This window comes from Scatophagus argus, chromosome 11 (assembly GCF_020382885.2).
Source record: "Scatophagus argus isolate fScaArg1 chromosome 11, fScaArg1.pri, whole genome shotgun sequence".
Taxonomy (NCBI): Eukaryota; Metazoa; Chordata; class Actinopteri; family Scatophagidae; genus Scatophagus; species Scatophagus argus.
In genome coordinates this window covers 9,257,193-9,281,966 of record NC_058503.1, presented here as the reverse complement: position 1 = coordinate 9,281,966, position 24,774 = coordinate 9,257,193, and the positions used below count along the sequence as shown (strand labels likewise).

The 24,774-nt window shown below is 40.4% G+C and overlaps 1 protein-coding gene across 1 annotated transcript; it reads right to left on the bottom strand.

Annotated features, from left to right (window-relative positions):
* Window positions 1-13,048: 13,048 nt before the first annotated feature.
* Window positions 13,049-24,660, bottom strand: cbsb (cystathionine beta-synthase b). Its single transcript, XM_046404508.1, has 15 exons — window positions 23,620-24,660; window positions 20,701-20,994; window positions 19,998-20,104; window positions 18,437-18,571; window positions 18,244-18,323; window positions 17,952-18,156; window positions 17,501-17,592; window positions 17,150-17,272; window positions 16,933-17,017; window positions 16,702-16,807; window positions 15,872-15,949; window positions 15,644-15,778; window positions 15,056-15,164; window positions 14,855-14,939; window positions 13,049-13,792 (listed from the first exon to the last, which is right to left on the bottom strand). The coding sequence occupies exons 2-15, from the start codon at window positions 20,985-20,987 to the stop codon at window positions 13,698-13,700; spliced, it is 1,722 nt and encodes a 573-aa protein (XP_046260464.1). The 5' UTR covers window positions 20,988-20,994; window positions 23,620-24,660; the 3' UTR covers window positions 13,049-13,697.
* Window positions 24,661-24,774: the final 114 nt, after the last annotated feature.

Sequence of the window (24,774 nt, the reverse complement as noted above, 5' to 3'; positions counted from 1 at the left end):
GTTATTGAGACTTTTCTTAGAGGAAACCCTCTGATCTCACTTTTACTACTGATAAGGTTTAGAACAGAATCTCTTTGTAACCTCCCATAAGGTTATACAATAAACCTCTCTTTATATTTCTCAGAAATATTGTTTTTTCCATGTCAACAAAGTGGCTCCAGGAAGTCTGTCTTTCACTCAGTCCAGACTGAAATTATTTGAAAGATCAGTTATTAACAGCTATTGGCAACTATGGCGTGTGAAGAAGCACAAAATGGGAGAATTGTGACCCCAGACTGTTGTGCATCTGAAGACCTTATATAAAGCATGAATGAGAAAGAGTTTGGCTTTTGAAAAATTGACAGTTAGTGTCCTCGGTTTACAAACACTGGCTGAGTGTCGCTAGAAGAAAAGATGATGTAACACAGTGGTAAACATGAACCTGTCCCAATTTTTTGTGGAACATCTGTGCAGGCATCAGATTCAGAATGTGTGCATATTTACAAAGAACAATAAAGTTAATCAGTTTGAGTATTAAATATCTTGACTTTGTACTGAATATTCAGTTGAATACAGGTCAAAAAGGAATTTGACATAATTGCATTCGCTTTTAATTTTTGAGATATAGGTTGTTAGTTACAGGATTACTTTTTAAGGCGATGAACCTACAGGCGCTGGCCTACTCAGCAGGAGTAAAAACTGGATTTGGTGCCAGGGTTGGGTTTACTATAACTGATGGCCAAACTGAGCCTGTCAAAGTGGCTCGTGCCAAAAAGTCAGAGGCTAAAGGTTAAAAAATTCATTACAAATTACAACTATATTCTGTTTCCTGAAGTATGTTGCATGAAATGAAATTTGTTTACGGACTCTATATAAATGTTTTTATAAGAAAAATTGGGGATCCCGGAGGATTTAAAACAAAGACCTGTAGGGAGCTGCACAGGAGGAAAAAAAATTCCATTTTTATTAATTTGGTTTTGTCTGAACACACATACGCACACACACACACAATGTCTCCCACACATACATTCACATACATGGATGTCTGTGTGTCCGTTTGTGAGCAAAGAGGGCTGCAGCTGATGTTGAATTTCACAACATGCATGTCACGACACAACAATGAGTTTTTGTCCACTCCAACATAAGTACACACACATAAACTGCAGCTTGTTTGTTTATCTGCGTCACCTTTCCGTCTGTCTGTCAGTCTGTCACCTCCGCAGGGTGCAGTGGACACATGAAGTCATCAGCCTGCATTGACGTCAGCTTGTCCAGCTCCACAATAGAGCCAACAGTCTGCACGATGTTTACAAGTCTGTCTTTCATTCCTCGGAACTGTTGGTTATACAAGATTGCAGAGATCTTGTGTGCGTTTGTGTGTGACAGAGTGTGTGTGTGTGTGTGTCTGTGTGTGTGTGCCTCTCTAAGTGGGTCATGTGTGTTTGCACAACCGGATGGAGGGCAGGGAAAGGGGTTGAATATGAGTGCAAGGGTTGACATTAGTAGAGCAGATTGTTTGGGACAAGAAGCAATATTTTGTTCCAGTCCAGCAGTCACGAGGCTCTGTTGAATTTGTCAAGGTAATTAACAGTCTAAGAGATTTGCTTTTCTCTTCTCTTCAGCTCTTTTTTTCTCTCCCATTTGTCTCCTGCTGTTATGCCACAGGTCACGTACTCAGATCCTTTTAGGCTTTCTGTCCATCACTTTGTAAATCCTCTTGCTTGGCCGTGTCTCTGATAATTTACGAGAATCGACCCACACTTCCAAGCTGCTCCGCCTCATCAGTTATTTCTCATCTCTGCAGCACAAAGTTAGTGCATGACATGCAGCCAAAAGACAAGGACAAGCACCGTGTTCGAGCAAAGAGAGCGCACATCCTGTTGACGTCATGATCTTGTGTTCCTGTCATGGGGCGGAGGGGGGGAAGGGGAACACCACAAGATCAATATCTAGATTGCTGGACAAATACCTACTTGGAAAATGCCACGGCAGAGAGGGAAAAGCAGACAAGGAAGTTGAGGGATTGGTAAGAAAATTTATTCAGTATTTCCACAGAAATTTTTGCTCTGGCTTTTACTAAAACCCACTGGCCTGTAAAAGTGCAGGGCTTACAATAATAAAGCAGGTCTGGCAGCAGCTCTCAGGGGGGATTGAACGGGAAAACCCTTTCACTCAGTGACACTCTGGAGGCATTGACGCAAGAGATGAAAAAAGCAGATGGAGAGGATGGGGGCTCCCAAAATGGAAAAGCTCCTGAGTCAGTACAGCGATATACATCTCTCCCATAATCTGGCACAAACATGTACACAAACATCTTCACACGGTCACTAAAACATAACGCTTGCACATGTACACACTCTGATCACTGATATTTCAAAGTTTTTAGTGCACTAAATGAAACTCACACTCCACACAATCTGACACCGAGCTGCATTAAATGGAATGGATAGAAACTTGTGTTTATTAGCAGCGGTGTGAGAGGCAACACATGCTGCAGAGTGATCTCACACTCACACTGTAGGGTCCTTAGAAACTCCTGTCTCGAGGCTCATGTTACACATCTGTGAAAGCAGAAGCCGTCACAGTTACATAAGGCTCTGGTATGCAAGGTCACCGACAACAGAGACACTGAAATGCAACCCTGATTCTAAATAAGTTTGGAAGTGGAGTAAAGCATAAATAAAACTGAACGAACAGCTGTTGTTGGTAAACACAAATGTTTTTATTCAAGTTTTGTGCAGGGTATTAACTTTTTTGGATATGTGGTTTGTACATAAAGTGGCAAACATCATGAGCCACAGGAGTCATAAGTACTTGCTGATACTGAACGTCATGGCCAATAAATGTTGACTACAGACAACAGCCTGAGCAGTAAAGAGCCAATGTAGCCATCTACCAACTTCTAAACTCTGTGGGTCTTCTCTGAGGGTTTGCAATTTAAGAAGACTTGATCCCCGCTGATTCACTGGTTGTAAAAGTTGACCAAGTTGTTTCTAACGTTGTGCAGAGGCTGTGAAAATTGCAGGTTGTTCACACATGAATGCATTTTTTTTTGCTCAAGCAGATCACAGTCACACAAATGGTTTTACATTAAAACATGTAATATGTGTGTGTAATCCTTTATGCTATAGCATGTAGAAAGCAATGATATTGTAGTATTACATGGTATTACATGGTGGTTGAGAGAATACGGTGATAATTTTAACCGCACAAACAAATCTGTGAATTCAAACTAAAAGTCGAAAAGAAGCTTGAAGCACAAACTAAATTCATTTTTGTGAGTTTATCTTGTAACGAATTTGGATGTCTGATTTAAAAAAAAATTATTTAAAAGCAGCGTGAGCCTCAGACGAAGTGCTCTGCCGTGTTACTGGGCAGGCGGCCTATGCATGTCATGAAGTATTGAAGAGCTGCGGCAGGTGCTGGACCTGAACTCTGGATTTCATAACAGAAAAGCCCGACTGTCCCCCGAGAGACACCTACACACAGCCCTGAGAGCAGCGTCTGTCTGGGCGAGCTGACACGGCAGCACAGGCTGACTCACAGCAGCTCTGCACTCCATCTAATGCACCACCTCTGCCTTTCACTGCACATCAGCATCAAACTCTACTCCACTACATCTGCATATTTGTGTATGTGTTTGTCTGTGTGCCACTGATCTTGTGCACTTGTGGTTTCTGCTCCAGTAATCTTCCTTTTTTCTTAAGATTCCCTGTGCACTCTTCACAAGATTCAATAATCAACACTCCCCATCATTTTCACATTTCCAGATTCCTCTCTGCCTGGCAGCTGGTGGGTGTGTGCTTCACCTCAGAGAACGTGACAGTACAGATTTGAACTTGGCTGCTTCCTCCTTGTGGTATACAGTGCTGCTGTTAATACTGGTCACCTCCACAGCAGAGCAGGTTAGAGATGGAGCTGGAGTTAAACTGGAATTCAAACACATTTTGAAATCACTGTAGGCCTGCCTCCTTAGTGTTTGTTTCGACTTGGTCAAAACTGTGGAAAGTCAGAATTAAAATTTTGTTTATTCCTCTGACATCCTGGTTGTGCAGACCGATGTTGGTAGTGTAATTTGAAAGATGCTGAATCTGTGGGTGGACACTAAAAGCTGTTGTTCATTTCACTTAAATTTCAACACCCACACAGGCAGATAACTAGATAACTGAGGTATTGCTCAGCTCTTAGAGAGATTTCCCTCCATACATTAGTCTGTGCAATTTTTCAATTAACACTTGAACAGTTTGAACAAGGTATTTGGAAAATAATCAATTATTCATTACATATTACACAAATTAAAAAATATTTACACTGAAGGCTTATTGCCCGTGGCTAATGCTGGCAAGCCAGCTATTCTATTCGGTATGTTTTTATGTGCATTTAGCAATTTAACAATTATATGTAGCAGCACTCAGATAAAAAATAACCATATTCAAAGAAGACAACATCTGAGTTACATTTCTGTAACACCAAGAAAGGTTTTACTGCCACTGGGGTTCACAGTCACATGGCTACCTGTGACTGTGAGTCTGCAGGACTGATTGGTGACTCAACAGGAGTAATAACTGAATGAAATAACATGAATGAAAAACAACAAATCAGTTTCTCAAGTGGAAGCTAGTTAGTTAGCCAAGCTTGATAGTTTGCACTTGATAAAAACAACCATACGACGACACAGGATGCTTTATTCATTCATTTTGTCTATAATGGAGGTATGAGACAGTGCCAGGCTGCCAGCATGACTGAGTCAACAGTCTGCCTTGATTTTCACAGGAGATTTTGTGCCTGGTGGCAGACAAAACTGCTTAGTGAAAGATGTGAGGGGGAACCAGTCTAAATGCTGATAGTGTCATTATTCTATAGCAATTGTATTTAATTGCAATTAAAATTAACGTCATACTAACATGTTTAAAGAAAAAAATCTATTGCCAGGTTAACCAGCAGTATCTTGTATCAGAGCTATGACATGATTCAGTAAGTAAAGAACCACAAAAACTGACAGCATTTCTCGCAATGCCAGCACAGCTGCAGTATATTTAAAGTTTGTATTTACACAAAAGAAAAGTCAATTTCTTCAATAAGCTAAAATGCTACAGAGAGTCTTAACACTTGACTGATATGTGGAGGTATGAGAGAGATCAAAACAATCTACATTCAGTCTCTCAAGAAAGAAAACTGAAAGAAAACATGAGAAACAATGAACTTAAGTGTATCTTGTCTCTATAAGCTGTATCATCGTGTCCCTTTGCTTTATTTTCAATTTTCTTATTACTCCATGTGCTTTGTTTTGAAGCCAAAGACAAATTTCCATGTGAGTGGATAATAAAAATGTCTATTCTCGTCTAAAAACACATTTTGGCAACCACCACAAATGTAAACCTCATCCCCCTGCTCCTACTAATAAAGTGCAAAGGTTGGTTTCAAACTGCTGTGTTCCCCCTGAGGGGCCTGAGTCTGACGCAAGAGAGAAATCAGAGCAAACAGCTGCTTTGCCCTCCATTCGTTTGACTTTTTCCTCTCTAATTTAGTAATTCAATCACACACTCTCTCACATACTCTCACATGTCTGTCTGTCAGTCTGCATTCATTTAAGCTATCTTTTTTTTTTTTTTTTTGCAGCTAACAAAAATTGCATTACTCTTAACTAGTTTCTTGTTTAACGGTAGGGGAACAGTATGTATGAATTCTGCAGAGGAGGAGATGAGGGCTGGCAGGGTTAGAGGTCTCCATCGTTTCATGAGACGACATGCTTGTGATTTATACGTTTTGACGAAGGAATGACGCAAAATGAGAAAATTAAAACCAGGACATGCTCTTCCTCTCCATTGCCTCCTGCTCCCACTTCACGGCCTCATAAAAAACCTGTGATTCCTCACAATGCTCTCCATTGTGCTGTGTTCCTGTTGGCAAAAGAGGCATTTCCTATCACAAATCAACCCTTGGATCCCCTGGACTGCTTTTCTGAGAGCTATCTGTATGTTCATCTGAGCCAGAGTCAGAACTGTTCTGACCCTTGCCAGGTGCAGTTACACAGAAAAATGACTCCATTCAAGGGGAAAATACTGAAGTGCAAAGGGATAGGCAGCTGTTACTTAATGTGATATATGCAGCTTAAGTATGGTTTTAGCAAGCTAAGTTGCCCACATGAATTACCGCAATTTGACCAAAACAATCCCATACACAGTCACTGCGGGTACAGTTGTCTTTCTGAGCACCAAAAAACAACATTTAATCACACTTTTTGGAGTAAGAATTTGATCCATTTGGTCCAACAAAAGTCTCAAAAAGCTGCATCAATAACTTTCATGCCATTCATAAGTGCAGGCAGCTAACAGGAACCAGAGGAACATACCAGCTCAGCCAGGACTTATGGGCCCCAAATTTTTATGGTTTATGCTCCTGGAGAGCAGATTTCATAGGAATAAATGGGGTTCCATCTTGGAATACAGAAGAGCCACCAAAGACAGACAACTTTCGTCCTCTGAGCACCATGAATGTCTGCACCAATTTTCATGGCAATCTCCCTCATAGCCAAGGCATTTTTCAATGTGGACCAAATTGGTGGGCGAACTGACCAACACTGCCAACTGACACAATATTTTTTAAAAAAAACTGTATTCAAGTTGCTTAAATTCATTTGGTCATGTTTTAAAAATTCAAGTCAAAAAGTTGCTTTGTAAAACTCCAGAGCACCAGTTTAAGTTCTGTTGGTCTTGTGATCCAAGGAGGTCGTACTGAAATTTCAAAGGAACTTAAGCCACATAAAATCAGTTCAGGTGACTACATACTTTATGGGACCTACAGGCAGCTATGTGGGTCAATGAGAATTTATTTTTCTGTAATTTATCACATAAAAAGAGAAAAGACTTGTGTGTTAAGATTTGAATTGGATTATTCTTCAAGATTAAAAGATGAAAACAGTTAAAGAAACAGAGAAAAGTTCCTCTGAGAACCTTTCACAAAAAGCTTCTTTCATTTATTGACGGTGCAGGAGGCAATTCAGAAGAAAGATGGTTGGTTGTTGAGTCTCACCGACAGGTTTGAAATATTGATGCTTTTCAAAGATTTCAATAGTTCTCTTCATATCCTTTAATGATTCCTCACGGCACAACAGTTCTTCAAGGAATCAATAAATTTACAGTGCATTCAGTGTAGCCAGCAAAGGAAAAACATCAAAGGCCCCATCTGGAACACATTTCTGTTTTTTAAGTTTTCTGCTTTGTTTATATAGCTTTGAACTCCTTGTTTAATTTTATTGGTGCCATTAAAGCTTTTTTTAATACAGCACAAACAAACCTGTGGGGACTTATACAGAACACACAATTTATTGTTCAGTATGCAGACGACACTGACACCACAGTGGTTCACTGGACACAGTGTCTTCTTCGACATTAAACACTGAGTTGTGCTATTTTCAATCCTATTGATTTCCCAGAGAGGAATGGCAGCGATAATAGCGCAGAGCTTGAACCATTTGGAGCACTGACGCAAGTGTAACGTTCTCGGTGAGGGGTCGGGAATGCAGGTGCCATGACCCAGTGACTCCACTTGAAAGAGTTAGATAATGGTGGCCCGGGAGGTGTGATGGGTCGTACCAGGCAGCAGGGCTGTTACGGACACTGGCAGTGGCACCCAGGGACAAGAGGCCAGAGTCATAACATAACCACAGGCAACAGCTCAGTGACGAGGTGTCCTTCGTCACTGCCAGTAGCTGTGCACTGGCTTAGAGACTGATGGGGTTCAATTTGTGCCACTTAGGCAGGGACGTGTCATTTACACCATAGTGTGTGTGTGTGTGTGTGTGTGCGTGTGTATCACTGTCAAGGGAGTGATGACAGGTACATCTATTACGTCTTTCCTGTGGATCTCAGCATCTCTCAGCTGACTCCATGCACATTAATAAGGAAAACTAGACACTAACTGGATTCTAATGACTGCGTAATCTTTCAACAAATTAAGACATTTTGCAATGTTGCGGTGCAACTAATGTGTTTTGTCATAATTGGAGGAACACATTCATATCCTGTGTTAATAATTACCTGTAATATCACAAATCTATTTGCTGTTTTCTAATATACTGTTTATATTCTTACAAAGCATCCAAGCATCCAAGAATTCAGCATTATCTGTTTTGCATTTCAAATTAACTGCTTTGCTTACTTTATCTGAGTCAGCTTGGCCCTCTGGAAAAAAATGTTGTCCACCTCTGCTGAAAGCCATACAGTCTATGGTTCAAACAGGGTTGTGTGTTCTTGCATGTAGACACTGTTTGAGCACTGTTTGGACAGTGGCTACATGTGCTTGTAAAGTGGTCAACCAGCATTAAGGGTCAGGCTCAGTGGTTTCCCAGAGTATGCGGCCTGAGGGCTGATGACCAAATGGAGAGAGGGAGGAGACAGATTATGGTGGAAAATACAGGAGAAAAGATAGAAAGCATCATAGACATGTTAAAGCTACAGAAAAATTGAAATGTACAGATGTATGTAAAGTCATGGGCTCATTTGGTCATGTCACAAGAAAGACCACTATGTGCTGTTTTTACACATTTGTACAGACTTATTAAATCAAGTGGTGTGTGTTTATTTCTTTGGAGGTGTTGGGAGGCAGATTTTGTTACCTTTGGTCACAGCCAGGCTAGCTGTTTCTGCCTGTTGTGCTAAGCTAAGCTATAACTGCTGCTGGTTGTAGCTTTGTACTCACCAGACAGACATGAGTGTGGTGTTGATTTTCCCCAGTGGTGCAGAGTAAGTACCTTTACTCTAGTTATTATACTTAAATTGGCAATAGACAAGATTATTTCTTGAGTGTATCAGTATGAAGCAAATGTTAAAGGCAAAGTGTAATCACTTTCATTATGCAAATTTTGTCAGCCACCAGGAATGAAATCTCTGGCACCATTTCTGCTTTCATGTCTCCATTAGAGACTACCGTAAATGAATGAATGAACTCATGCTTTTGTCCTGTGCTGATGGTAGTTGTCCCTCTGAGGAAATTGGAGTCAGTCTGGTGACAATAACACCTCATGGAAACGCCAGGAAATTGTCTGTTTCTACAGTTTTGAGGTCTATATTTGCTTTCCTTGAGTTCTTCCATTGCAAACTAATTTACCCTGTACTTTTACTCCTCGACATCTGAGAGGTAAATATTGCACTAACTTAGACTCTGCATCAGGAGTTTATTTAAGTGATTGGCCAGTTTTAAAGGGCTTTTTAGTGACTTAAAATTCACCCTCCTTGATAAGTATATTAAAGGCCTCAGTCCAGAGGCAAGTAATTAACCTCTAATTGTGCAATTATTCTCAGTAGGCAAAGAAGGCATTGAAAGGCTGAGTGGGAACTGGACGTGCGTCATACTTAATGTCCAAAAGCACCCACTGTTTTCAAACGCTAGTCACACACTGGCAGCGTTTTGTGGCGCCTCAAATGATCTGTTTATTCTGAAAATGGTGTCATTTCAATCTCATTACGTCAGGAGAACGCAGCCAGATCTGAACAGTTCAAACTAAACAGATCTGATCACAGACCAAACGAGAAAAAATATATTTTATTTACCTTTTCAGTATGTCATACATTTAAGTGGGTAAAGGTGCAGAAAATCACGAGGGTGATAAAGAATATAGTGATACCAAACAAGAAAAAAGTACCACATTCATTCACTGAAGAGAAACGGTGTGAGATGCTGTGTGCTGAGTATTACCAAGAGGCCAGAGCAAGAGTGGGTTACCTCCACCTTTAGGGGTGAATATTTAATCCCTGATTTGCGTGAGTTTTTGATATCAGTACATATGTACATTGTTTTATCTCTTCAGTTGAAAATTATTTGAGTGAGCAGTCTGAAAAGGCAATATCACCCTCTGGTTAAACTGGTAGCTGCAGCATTCAGTCTGTGACAAGTAGGTAAACACTGTGCCACTTTAAAGAGTTGCAAGACAAACATGTGGGAACCACTTATTTAAAGGTTACTTCTTAGTAAAGTTGTTGAGTTTTAGTGTACACCACAAGGCGATTAGGTAATTCTAAAATGAACCCATGACTCATGACTTGTTTCTGGACTTTGAATAGAAAATACCACAAGTTTCCAGAGCGCCACTCATGTGATTCAATAAGTGAGCGAGGAAGTGTTTGACTCAAACATCACATTTCATGCAACTGTTTCGACAACAAAGGAGCCGGCTGCCTACTGAGTTTGATGTACTGTTTGCCTCCGGGCTTCAGACTGAAAGATACCATTATTACTGTGGCTTAATTACTATAAGAATGTAATGGGATAAAGCTGTCTTTAGGCTTCTGTCAGCTTTCATGTGGTCTGTAGGGCACAACAGATAAATCAGGCAGATACACACAGTACATATGCAAACTGGTTGATGCTGTTTTCACTTAATGACTATAATCAATATTTTCATGTTAACAATAGATCAAATGACAGCGTGTAGCATGAAAGGAGTTGCTTGTTGTGACAAACCTAAAGAGGATTATGACCTGACTCTGCAGTTCCTCTTAGCCCTATGGATCTGTAAAGCTCCAAGTTTAAAACTGTCAATTTGAGTTTGCAGATCCACAACTTTATTGTTCGGGTTCAGACCAATCGCTTTCATAGCACAGTTTTCAGGTACAGCAGGCAGCATTTTCAGTGAAAAAAAAACCCTCTAAACTACCTGCTCAGCACCAAACAGCAGACAGACACAGCATTTATAGCTGCTAAAGACCCGCATGTTTCCTTCAGGAGTTGGTGGAGACCAAAAACAGAGATAAAAGCAAAGTGGGCTGGGTTCTTCTGGGCTCACATTCAGTAGGTGGATACAAACACCACTCCGAATCAAGGATAATGTTTCTCTGTGTCAGTTATTGTGAGTTTAAACCTGATTTTTTGGACATCTTCAGTCATATATGACAATTTTGTTAGCAAACTGTTGGTAATTTACATGTCCACTGTTGTTCCTCAGCCAGCACTGTGTCTGTCGGCCGTCTGCAGCCGAGCAGGTTGATTATTGAGCTTTTTCACTTAAAACAGCTGGAAGCCTGGAAACAACATTGACCGGAAGGGTGAAAGCTGAGGGAAACAGTCCTTCTGTGAACACAGTCCTGTGTGAATGACTGGCAAAGACCAGTGTAATCTTGTTGACAGATCAGATGTCCACGTGCAGAGGACAGTCAAGGACAGTATGATGTGTTGTCTGTGGTTCTCAACCTGCTGCCGTACTGGCTGGCCTTTATGAGTAGTTTGGCCTGTTGGACTGGTCCTGATTAATAATGAAGCTGATGGGTACAGTTTCTAGTTGAGCACACTGAGCATCACCTCCAAGTGAAGTCAGGGTTCAGTGACTGGGCCTGTTGAGTCATTTGCTGGAGTTTTTAGTTTCAGAAATTCATGATGAACAAAACTCATTATGCAGTATTTTATTTAACCCAACATGTGAGCAGCAACATCAGTCTGAAGCTGACGGTAGCTAACAGTAGCTCACATTAGCAACTGGTAATATCAGACCAAGCAAGGCTATAGCTGCAGTGTATTGAAGTGAACAAAAGTGCATCTTATGGCTGATGAACATAGCTTTTCATATCATATTCAAATATTCTCACTTTGAAGTTTCAAACAAAAACAATTTATCAATGTGATGCTAATAGCCAGAGGTTCAATTTTCCAAAAGGCTTAATGTGAAAACAGCAGGAAGAGTGAAAGCTTTGTGGAAAATACTGCCACGATGAGGGGCCAAATAAAGGATATTTTGGACAGTGCCTGAAAGATTTTAACATTAAGCTAAATTAAGTAGACAATAGAAATGGAATCACAAAAAACAAATGGGATGCAATCAGCTGTGCAATCAGATGTGGTTCACCTCATCATCTAATGATACACAATACACAACAGCATTAAATATTGTCATGTACTTATTCATTGTTATTCTTACTTATTGTTATTCTAGACATCTTGCAAAAATCTAAATAAAACGGAATAAAAAATATTTGCAAAATATGCCAAATTAAGGTCCTGATTTGTTTTAAACATTTTCCCTGTAAGATGTTTTATATTTAAAGTACACACTCTCTTTCCTACACTCGTGTTTTGGGTGTAATTCATTTGTCAAAAAAGCAACAAAACACACAATAAACAAAGTTATTGGTGGATTTTATTATTGCAATTTTTTTAACTTTTTTTTGCCTATGATAATTGTGTAGTGAAAATCTGATATCTGAGTGGGAATATTTTAAATGTGTTGCCTCTTTAATCTATTTTCGGACAAAGCCTTTAGCAATCTTCACAATTAGTTAATAGGTTTCATAAAGAATCTTTTTATTTTTATTTATTCTGTACTTGTATTGGAATGAAAAAAAAAAGCTATTGCTGTGTGAACACAGCAGGGCCCTTCTTTAAGTTCCAGTAAAATGAATATGAATGCACTGCTGAATGCACCCTTGCAATGTACAAACTAACTAACAAACACACACATACATTCACGGCTACCTATTGTCTGTGTTCCTGGAGTGTGACAGTACTGCCTCTCTCTGGTCTATTGAGTCACTGCATATGGAAACCACAGGTCAAAGCAGAGTATGACAAGATTTTTTAAAAAATACAAGAAAGGACATTTTGGAACATGTTACTAGTCTATTATATTGCATTTACTTAAAATACATATAAAAAATAATTGTGCTTGGTGATTCCTGTAATGTGAAACAGGATTACAAATTTGCCTGGTTTGATATTTTCAGCCACTAGGTGGACATCTTCAACAACCTGCCCTGTACTGAGCTACAGGAGAGCAACAAGCTCAATTCATTAGGAGTCAGTGAGTGTCATTCAGTAAAGGTCATAAACATACAACAAGCAAATCATTTTTAATTAAGAAGAATTAAGAATTAACAATCACTTTATTGACAGTATATATGTTTTTACATACACACACTGAATTTGTCTTCTGCATTTGACCCATCCTTAGTGGAACACACACATGCAACACCCAGCAAATTACATGCAGTGAAACACACACACGAGCAGTGGCCAGCATCAAGCGCCCAGGGAGCATATTGGGGGGTTAAGTGCCTTGCTCAAGGGCACATCAGCTGGCTAACGAGGGGGGGCATTTTTCGCATTAATCACTCCACCACACCCAAATTTTTCCTGCCCATCCGGTAGGGGAATCGAACCGGTGAACCTCCGATCACAAGCCGCTTCTCCAACCTCTATGCCACTTTTTCAAATTGATGAAACTTTTGGCCCTGATTTGGCTCTACAGATTCAGCTCCATATCTTTACAAAGATAATAAAACACAGAAAAACAAAGGTTGACAGGTTTTTATTTCAAATAGAGATTTCCACAACAAAACTCGATTTCCATGACAGAACCGATTTCGATGAATCCACAGAAGTAGCCACGAAAACACTGAAAACAGACATGATCGCAGCTGGTGCTGCTCAGACTTTGGCTGACAGGCCAATCCATTGGTGCAACTAGCAAAAAAAAAGGATCCAAGCTGAATTTTAGCTAAATACAGGTCAGCACGATAGCATCAGAGAACTCTTATTTGTTGTGTTTTTATGACATGAATCATAATCATTCAACTTAAATTCACTACATAGTTTTCCCCCAGTCATCCCAAATTCCTGCATTGACTAAACCACAGGTGCTTTTGTTGTCTCTTGTTATCGTCCATGTGTGAAAGACAAATGGATGACAGAGACATTGTTTCCAACAGCGAGCGCGCAGCTGATGGGCGATCCTACCCTTCGTGTGTAGTGATGTAGTTGAGGAGGTCAGTGGCTGTCACGATGCCAAACACCGTCTGCCTCTGGCAAGCTGACCCATCAGTTTTATCTGAAGAGTAGAAACAGTACACTGCAGTTACTCTGACATGACTAAATGTTTCGACCAGCACCTCTAAAGCTTACTGATTACATTACATTTGTTTAATTCGTACAAAAAACAGACTTTGAAAACAATAAGTCAAAACAATAAGTCAACGTTTCATGCAGGGATTAAGTGTCGGACTATTTCTTGGCTCTGAGCAGTTGCCAGGCAACCCGTGGAGACTCCAGGAAGGGACACGTCATGTCTGAGAAAAAGTCCAGCACATAAAACAACAAACTGATCTTTTCACACTTGTTTTAAACTAGCACATTAATTGGTGAGCTATAGAGAGTTAGACTAGCCGTTTCCCCATTTCCAGAGTTTGTGCTAAGCTGAGAGAAGTGTCCGCTGGGCTGAAGCATTCTTAATACCATACAGATATGAGAGTGGTGTCCATCTTTTCATCGAATTGCCCATCGGTAAGTGAATACATTATCCAATATGTCACACAAATAGAGTTTGAAAAAGACTTCTTTGACTTATGTGATTTTTGGGTTTTGGAATGTTGGTTGGACAAAATGAGCACACCAGCTTGTGCTTTGGAAAACTGTGATGGGCATTTTTCAATATTTTCTGACATTTTATTTACTACACATTATTTGAGAAAATAACCTGCATGTAAATCCATCCATTTTCTATACCGCTTATCCGTCAGGGTCGCGGGGGAGCTGGAGCCTATCCCAGCTGACTACGGGCGAGAGGCGGGGTACACCCTGGACTGGTCGCCAGTCAATCGCAGGGCCAACACACAAGACAACCATACACTCTCACACTCACACCTAGGGGCAATTTAGAGTAGTCAATTAACCTAATGTGCATGTTTTTGGTATTGTGGGAGGAAGCCGGAGGATTCGAACCTGGAACCCTCTTGCTATGAGGCGACAGTGCTAACCACTTTTACCCGCATGTAAATCAATAATGAAAATAATTGTTAGTTTCCATTCTGCCCTCATTTCCTGACACCTATGAACCTCCCATCAAATAAATGTAAAAAGTCGAAGAAAATGTTTTAAAAATATACTATCTTACATTGGGTGTGGTCATGCACCACCAGGGCAAAGTTTTCTGTTTGGAGGATATTGGACAGCATCCCCAGGCTGTCTGTGAGGTGTACCTGGGAGAACAAGTGTAGAGACATTAGATTCACATGTACTTTGCATGCATGTAATGTACAGCGTGCATGTTTGCCATCCATGTGGCCGTGCACGCCGTGCGTTTGCAGTTACTGACCTGTTTGAAAGGTTTGCAGCACACCTTGCTGATAGCGTCTGAGGGTCCAACCATCCCGGCCGACACAGAGGACAGGATGGTTCTCACAGTTACTACTCCCAGGATCACACTGCGAAAACACCGCAGAGACAACACACACCCCACCATCTGCTGAGCCTCTGATAGCAATGACACAGGTTTCAATGATGTACAACATGAGTATAGCACGAAGCTACTGTCTGCATCCATACAGAAATATCTACGACTGTAGTTTTTGTACCGACATTTATTCTCTTGCATACATTTATAGAAATGTTCAGCTAGCAACAAAATATACAAAATCAGACATTTTTAATTATGGACTATAAAACAATAAAACACGATTTGTATTTGAAACTTACTGCCACAAAAAAACCAATTGACTAAACTGAACTGAGTCTGAATAAAAGTTAAAAAACTGTTATAATGAGATGATCAATGGAAACTGTGTTTAACAAAGTGACTGTGCACGCAACAGAAGGGGATAACGAGTTTTCTGTTTGCATTTCAGCAAATCTGCATGGTGGTACAGTACAGTACCAATATACAGAAATTTTTGAAGAGGTATACCCTGACTCATCGACAACTGGGACTTGGTCAAAGGCTTTTTCCTTCAGGATCTCAGAGGCTTTCTGGCAGGACACTGACGGTAACAAAGTGAAGGGGGCAGACAAGCATAGACACTGAACAGTCAAGTTCCACCACCTTGAAGAGATAGAAAGAGTTATACAAATGAGTTATTTAACCTGTGGTTTGAATTATTTGACTTTGTTAAGTTCTCATGGCTGATTTTCTTACCGGGGTTTGATATCCATCGGCGCCTCGGGGCCAAGGAAGCCCTTCTCAAACATCCATTTGTCACTTAGGAACTTTGACCTGCAGCCAAACAGAAAGCAGGGAGTTTGAATGGATAACAAAACAGTCTGGAGGTTGTGGTTTCTGTGAGGCCAGCAACTGAAATATGTCAGCTGTTTGTAAACACATTTCAAAGTTTGCCAGTCCTCTGAGGCTTCACAGTCGAGAGAGAGAGAGGCACAACATGACAGTTCCTCTGTTGAGCACAGTAGGAGAGAGTTGACCAGAGGAGTAATGAAGTGTTAAGTGAGAATAGGAAGGTCATGGCAGACACTCTTAACCACAAAGGGAGCTAGTGTGGTTTGTGGGGGAGAGGGAGGTATGTTCATGGTGGCCGGCAGCAAATGACAACATGGGATGGAGGGCAGTCAGTGGGCTCCTGACTGAGTAAAATAAACGGTGACGATACTCACGTTGAGTGAAACCTGCACATCTTGCACATCTCCATAAAAGGTTTAAATTATCAACACATCGTGGGTAGCGCCTGAAGGTTGACTGTCAGTAAAAACATGAAAATTATGTTTACCATGAACCCCGAGGGAATTCAACGAGCTTGACGAAGTCACGTTTTATTAATTCAGAGGACTGACTGGGAACGTCATTGCAGCCAACCTGGATGACAGCATCCTGGCTGAGGGGGGTGTTTGGCCAGGACGCTGAAAACCTTTTGACCTTAAGAAAACCCCAAAATGATTACACTGAGGCACTGGCAAGTTTGATAGCATCAGATCAATAATCAAGTGGAGCAGTAATTTCATAAAAGTGTTCCTTACATGTAGTTGCGGACGGAGTCGGCCAGAATGACCACACAGCGCTGTCCCTCCTTAAGCTGCTGAGCCATCTTTACTGCTGCTGCCACAGCTGAGCCAGAGCTGCCGCCTGCCAGTAAAACAGGCCAGTTAGAGGGAGCTAACAAAGAGGGCGTTAAAGACCTCTTCAACAAGTGCAATAAAATATACAATGGCAAGAAAGCTTGAACGATACCACTCGGTCAGTGTACTTACCGCACAGGAGGCCCTCCTCTCTGATCAGCTTGCGGGACATGGTGAAGGTCTCCAGATCAGTCGATTTATACCACATGTCAACAAGCTGCGTAGGTTTGTAAGTGAGAATAGTTTAACAGTTATGACACAAAACACATGATGGCTGCACAAAGACGCAAAGCTCTGGGTGCAAAACAAACCAGAACTTGCATGTTCAAATGTGGACAAGCACACTCACAGATCTGTCCAGCACTGTGGGGACAAAGTCGTATCCGATGCCCTCCACTTCAAAAGACATCTTCTTTTCGCTGTCCTCTTTTGACTCAGTGAGAACGGAGCCCTCAGGGTCCACAGCAACTATCTAAAACAAACAAGGCGACATTAAAACTGGTAACACGGGATCATAAAGATTAAAAATGCAGCACGTATATCAGTCTTATTATTTAAATGAGCAGAAAAACAAATAGTAACCTCATCTGCGTCACAAATCACATGTTTCTCATACTGAACTCTCTCTAATCAGGTTCATGTATTTAGAAAAATAAAATGCATTTAAAGAGGTTTTTAAGCACAATGGGATCTGTCTTGCCTTGACATTGGGGCACTTCTCCTTCAGCTTCCGAGCAACACCAGTAAGTGTACCGCCTGTGCCAACTCCAGCCACAAACATGTCCAGTTTACCTGAAAGAAAAAGAACATTTTGTTTTCCAATATGCAAAGGGAGATTCATCATTGGAGAACAGCAAACAGTGGCTGACGAATCCCTTAAAGATACACACGATGCATTTTGGGAATTAATACTGAATATGAACATAATGTTTGTTTGTTTACTATAAAACTTCTCCACACATGTATGAAGGTCAATTGGCTATAAACTGACCATTCTTTGAATTAAATGATGTATTTGACATTTGAACGTTAATGGAAACATTTTTAGTAACGGACTAGTCATTTTCAGACATGTTAATGTGGAAATGCTACATACTGTATGTCTGAAATTTCTTTTAAAAAGAAAAATAAAAAGTATGTTCAGCACAAACCATCACACTGCTCCAGTATCTCCTCAGCTGTGGTATCGTAGTGAGCCAGAGGGTTGCTGGCATTGCGATACTGATCGAGGATGTGCGAGTTGGGTGTCTCGTTCTTTAGACGCCAAGCCATACCCACATGAGACTCCGGTGAATCAAACGCTGCAGAAGTGGGTGTGCGCACTATTTCGGCCCCGAGAGCTTTCAACACGTCCACCTACAACCATACAGTAAGATTAGGTTTCACTAACCAAATGTCCCGTAATGAACCGATAAATTTGCGATCATTAAAAGGGCTGTGTACCTTCTCCATGCTCATCTTCTCAGGCATGGTGATAATGCAGCGGTAGCCTTTGACTGCGGCTGTCAGGGCGATGCCAATACCTGCAGGCAGGAGAGTTTATACAGCTTACAGTGTTCATTCATGCTGCACATTATCATGGTCATGATCATCAGTCTGATCTGCAGTTTTCTAATGACTTTTCCCTGTAAGCTACCTGTGTTTCCAGAGGTGGGCTCGATGATTGTGTCTCCTGGTTTGAGAATCCCGGCTCTCTCAGCATCTTCCACCATCCGCAGGCCAATTCTGTCTTTCACGCTGCCTCCTGCGCTGAGGAACTCGCATTTGGCCACTAAAAACAGTCACGTAGTGTCACTGAGTGTGTTGTAGTTTGATTTACATCATGAATGGCTCAGGTGATAGACCGTATGTAAACTTTATTCAGCATTGTTTTATTTTGACTTTTGTCACAGAATTACACTAGTTAAACACACATAGACACATAGCACTTCCTATCAACAATATTTCTATGCTCAGACATTCATATGAACTCTTCAGCATGCAGCCAGAGCCAGAGATCGAACCACCAACGCAAGTCTGCCTGATGCTGAGTTTGGCTGGATGTCCATTAAGGTATTGTCACATTAAACAGCATGTAAACATACCTACGAATGTCACTTCAGTACCACTAACACCATGCTTGTCTGCCAGCATACATGACACTACTACTCCTGCATGGCCCCATCTCACATAAGACATTGATTCAATGTAGCTGATTCAATGTTCAATTCAATTCAGCTGTTTCAGTTTTAAGGTCCTGTTATTGAGCATGCTTGCTTAATATTACAGCGTCATGGCTTACGGGGACATTTGAATAAAAAAGAGCCATTGTTAATGTTCACAACATTTTACCTTATAAATTTCAGACAGGAGCAACAAAAGACTGGTAAAAAGCAGATTATGGAAGAAGACTGAAACGAACTGATTTTGGACATTTTATTCGGGGAGTGTGGGGTCGTCCATAGGTCTCTCACACACAAAATCAGAAATTTGCTCCTGCACGAACACAGCTGCCAACTACTACAAATTTGAGGCAACTACAGTTCTGGAGTAAACTCAAGTAATCCCTATCACGTGAAAAACATGTAAGCATCAAGTATGGGTTCCTTGGACTCATTAAGCCATTGGAACAAAGTTCACTTTTATCGGTTTAAAGGGAGCGTAAAAGAGCTTTTCTTAGGAGGCTTAAACTGATGACTCTGACAGGTTTCATCCTCACTGAACCCAAAAACCTCACTGCGCTGCCAGTACAAGATGGTGCAGCTGAGGAAATACTGTACTGAAACACTTAATGCAGCAACACCCTTAATGTTTTCAAGTGTTGCTTCAGTTGTGGCTGTGCTTTGTTCTGATGGCTAAAAGAACAATAAGTCTTTCATTCTCACCTCCCCTTCCACGGGAGCCCATTGCCTCAGACAAAATCGCAACAGTCACATATTTGGCCAAAAGCTACTTGATACTTTAATGCTTCTTTTCTTGCTTGTATCAGGTTACTATGTTTGTCTATGTGCCCTTTCCTCTGAAAGAAGTCCTTCACTAATCTGTTACTGTTGAGTTACAATCACATCCAGGCAACACTGAAACTTCTTTACTTCCATACTGGTCCAGTAAGGAGAACAAGTTGGCTGTTGTTAGGAGTTACTGTCTCTCTGCAAGCGTGTGTGGATGTGTGTGTCTTATGTTAGCTTTGCAGGAATTATGGGAAAGCTTTTACTCACAAATGTCACACTTGAGTCCAAACTCCTTTGGAATTTTGTTCAAACGAACCAGAGGAGTGTCTCCAATTTTCCAGAGGATGTTGGGGAGGATGCTGGGGGATTTGGTGCTGGGATGGATAGAAGAGAAAATATCCAAGAAAAATTCACCATCAGTTGTTTATCAACACAATATGTGCTCACATTTACCTAATGACAGTGTGTGGAAAACATGCTCACACCATATCTAACCTTGTTGCAGTCACTGCTCACTCAGCTCTTTTTATATTATCTATGTGCCATATAACTGATTAAATTAATAGCCCCAAAACACTGAGGATGGATTACAAAATATACTGAATGTATTTGTAAATTTATGTATGTATTAGCTGTGAACTATTAAATACTGAGCAACTGGAACGTGACGTGAACGTAACTGTTTAGAGTTACTGTTATCAATATTTCTTGTCATACAGTCACAGAGCTCAGATAAAAGAAGGGGTTTGCTGACTGTGTCTATACTCTTGACCCTTATCCTTTTACTGAGTATCTGCAGCTATGTTGTTTGTGGTCATTTTTTGTCTCTTTCAGTCATAACATTTTGGTGCATTGTAGCAGGGGTAGAAGAGCCTTTAACATGTCTGCATCCAGGGGTCCATAGTCTCATAATTTCTAATCTGCTTCTGATGGTAATTAATTCAACAATGAACTGATTTATGACATTCACCGTGCTGGATGGGTATGAGGCGACTCTGAAATAGGTGCACCCGGCCTCCAGGTACATCTGCTGGGCAAATCAGGCCGGATCCAGTTCCTCTCACCAGTGGTCACCTCTCTGCTGTCCAGCTCACTCTCACCATGTCCCACTCTCCCATGGCATAATTCATCCTGATCACTGACACTGTTCTGTTCTCCATCTGCAGACTTGTGACCCTGAGCTTTCATCAGGTCAGCTGCATGTGGGCAAAGAGCAGGAACATCCTCCAAATGTGTACGGTCAGAAACAGAAGGCATGACTCACCTGCAGCGAAATGGGACAGGTGTTACAATCGGCACATGCACATAGTACTAATCTTTCAAGCTGAACTGAAGCAGCAAGGACGTGGCATAACAGTGATCAAAGAGATAACTGCTCCAGTGGAAACCACGCCAGGAGGGGAGGAAAAGGCTGGAGGGTGCAGTGACCACATCATAAGTTAATACAGCTGTGATCACAGGGTGAGGACATTACAGACAGTGACCAGACATGATTAACAACAGAAGATGAAGGTAAAGGAAGAAAGGGGATTAGCCTTCAGGGGACTAGGCGTGGCAACGTGTTTGCATATGACAGAACTGATCCACTTAGCAGCATATAGGAAAGAATCTCAGACATTCGGGTCTGATCCAATCACATGTTTTATACATCTGAGGGTTGATAGTCTCTTCAAGAAGTCAAGCACTTTCCAAGAGGCGTTCTGTTGGTAAGCAAAACTACCCATCAGTCACTGTTATCAAACAATGGAGCTCACAAAGGAGTTTACTTAAGCATGCATTGTTGTCTTAACTAATGTTATAATTATTGATATCACTGTTTAAGTTGTTAAGTTACCTAAAAACAGCAATGCTCAAATGATCTATAAATTAAATAATCTAATATCCTGATGGAAACAAGCCAGTGTTGACTTTATGACAAGTAGCAAGCTAAACTTGCATTGTTAGCAATGAAATGCCCCACACAAACAAGGACCTAATTTTGTGCGTTTGCTGTATAGTCATGATCATGTGGTGTATTAAAGGTGAGTGAGTGTAGTGATGCTGAACCAAAACCATTTTTTCTCATCGTCCGATAGGATGTGATGACAGATTTTACTGTTGGTTACAAACAACATTCATGGAGAAGAAACGTGTGCTGGCTGATTCTGGATGCCTGGAGCTATATGACTTAGCCGGCGATGATCACTTTATCAATGATAAAAAATAAATAATGATGACAATTTGAATAAGAAAGAGAAGACCTGGAGGTAAATTGTGCTGCCTTGTGTTTTTTAAAATGAAAATATTTCTTAGTCTGATGGGGTTTATACAGTTTATAGGCACGCTCACAGCTATGTGAGCCTAGACATAGGCACATAGGCTTTGTGTTAAATACTAACATCAGTATATCAAAATGCTCAAGGTGACAATGCTAACATTCTAATTACTAGCATGTTCAGTATTTACCTTAGCATGTTCTTGCTAATTAGCGTTATGCACAATGTAAATGTAAACGTTATTAGTTTTGCAGATAAGTCTAAATGGTTAGGAGCCGTTTCTTTGAATTGTTTTCAACATATTTTATTTTACTAGCTTATATTTTCTTTAGTAATGCAGTGGAGAGTCTGAGTTGCACACTGTCTTGAACAATGTCTCCCATCCTCTCCATAATGTCTCGGTTGGGCACCACCACGATGCTCCACAGGGCGCCACCAGAGGTCATCCCCGCCTGTGGCCATCAGACCTTCCTCCCTCCGAGCGTCAGACACGATGAGTCAATAGACTGAGTTACTGGTTCTGTAATCTCACTGCGTTTGCTGCGCCATTTAAGTAAATACTGCTTCGTCAGATACTTGTACTGCTACACGCATACTTTTTATGTATAAGAATTAACACACGAGTTTCCTGTGTTCATGAGAAACCATTGTACGCGCACAGGATATCTGACACACGGGAAACTGCAGTGCTGAGCTGTATTTTAACCTGGGACTTCATCATAAGGACGTAACTGCTTTTCATCATGCAAGTCGTCATCATTAAATTATCTATGAAAACTCAGTTTTGGTACACCAGTGTTTTTTTTATACAAACACCTGGCCAGCTCTATGGGTACGGGATATACAATTACGATTAATTCTAAGATTAAATTAATTGTCTTTTGTCAGCTTTGGAACCTGAAGCCACCTGGATGTTTCATTCAGATATTTTTTTATTTTTATTTTTGTTTATTGCCCATGTCCTCTCAGGGACTCCAAGTTTTCTTCAATAAACTCAGAGTTTCTGTATGACTGCTCCATCCTGTTGAGTGTGAAGCAGCTCTCTGACAGTTTGAAGTAAAGAAATCCCGGTTAGATATTATTTTATGACCCATGGAGCATCTTCTTCCTCTTTATAATAAATATGTCAATAATGTGAGGTCAGACAGCGATCTCTGGACATCGTGAATTGGTCGATCAGAATAACATTTATAGGCTACATTATGCTTTTTATAACATTGTGACTGGTTATTAAAGCAGCTGTCCGTCAGGTGACATATTAATTAATAGGCCGTTGAAAACAATCAAATTAGGTGCAGAACTACTTTTAGTTTGTTCAGCATATGGTCCGCCCTCAATGGAGAAAGAAGTCATTAAAACCCATAATTTTATCGGTAAATAATTTTTACTGTTTTATTTAACAATATATGAAAGATCAGAAAAAAGGCAACACATCCATGCAATCACGCTATCGTATGATTTATGGACGGATATCTTACTGATCAGTTCAGAATAAGGCTACAATTTTAAATTGTATTCGCAAGATTAACTCACAACTTCAGTTACGATATTATTAATAATAATTCAAATGTAATTATTGTTAATAATATCATCGATAGCGTTCATTTAGGTTCCTTTAAATAGGATGTACTCACCTGTCAGACAGACACCTGCAACTGATTCAGCACCGACAGACGGGAGCAGAAGCTGACTGCACAAACCCCCCCTATCGGTTTTTCAACTGTCCTGATAAAGCCCCGAGCAGTGAACACACCACCGTTTCCGCTGCTTTCCTTACACGACGCAGAAGTTACGCAACGCAAAAAACATTCCCTTTTCCATTTACATTATGATCGTCAGAAAAATGCACATAAAAACTAAGATATCTAAAGTAATGCAGAAAAGCCGCTTTCATATCTCTAGCACAATATATGAACTGGATTATTATTACTGGTGTTTATACAGAAGCTAATTTTAATTAACTTATTTAACTTTATAGGTACTGCTGGGCATCATATATGTGAGTGTTTTCTTTATTTCATGTATTTTCTTTATTCATATTTTAAACTGCTCTACATTTCAGGGGGAAATGTACTTGTTATTCCATCACATTTGGTTGACCTAAACAAAAAAAAAGTCACAGTAGTATTTGTGTATACTATTTATCAAGTGAGAGAACAAGCAGGAACCAAAAAATCTAACTGGGAATATATCAGCAAAATGAACCTCAAACAGACAACAGACCTATTGTTAACTTAATAGATCTGTATGTGTGTGTGTGTGTGTGTGCGCGCGCACACATCGGTGAATTGTTTTGGCAAAACCACTCAGAATACCAGTAACTATAGTGACTGTTAGGCCAGAAGTACATGATAATACTGAAAAGCACTTACTTAATGAGAAACGTTAAGACTAAATTAATCCAGATCATAAATACAATTTCCAAGCACACAAACAAAAGAAAATGTTTAATAACCACATGAGCCAAGCCCAATAAAAATGCTAATCATAGTTCAATTAACATTGTGTGCATAATTTGAGATTTATTGTAACTGCTTTATTTCTATCTGTATACTTTTAAGATTATCAACACTCCAAGTTTACCTTAATATTAATTTAGTGATCACTAAATTACATCAATTACAGCACCGCTGTTGATCACAAAAGTATCTGGTGCTTCTTTTCATAGCCTTCTGTATGGCGTGCCAGTTAGGTTAGAGTTCAGGAACACCAACTGCTGTTATCCATATCTGAAGTAGTTACCAGTGTGGTCAATGGAAAAGTGATAAAAAAAAATAACTAGTTAGTTT

Coding starts and splice junctions, on each gene's coding strand:
- cbsb (XM_046404508.1), bottom strand. CDS start 20,987: ATGCCTTCTGTTTCTGACCGTACACATTTGGAGGATGTTCCTGCTCTT. Junction 16,808..16,932: donor AGAGGAGGGCCTCCTGTGCG/GTAAGTACACTG, acceptor TTTTACTGGCAG/GCGGCAGCTCTGGCTCAGCT. Junction 15,779..15,871: donor CCGATGGATATCAAACCCCG/GTAAGAAAATCA, acceptor TATCTCTTCAAG/GTGGTGGAACTTGACTGTTC.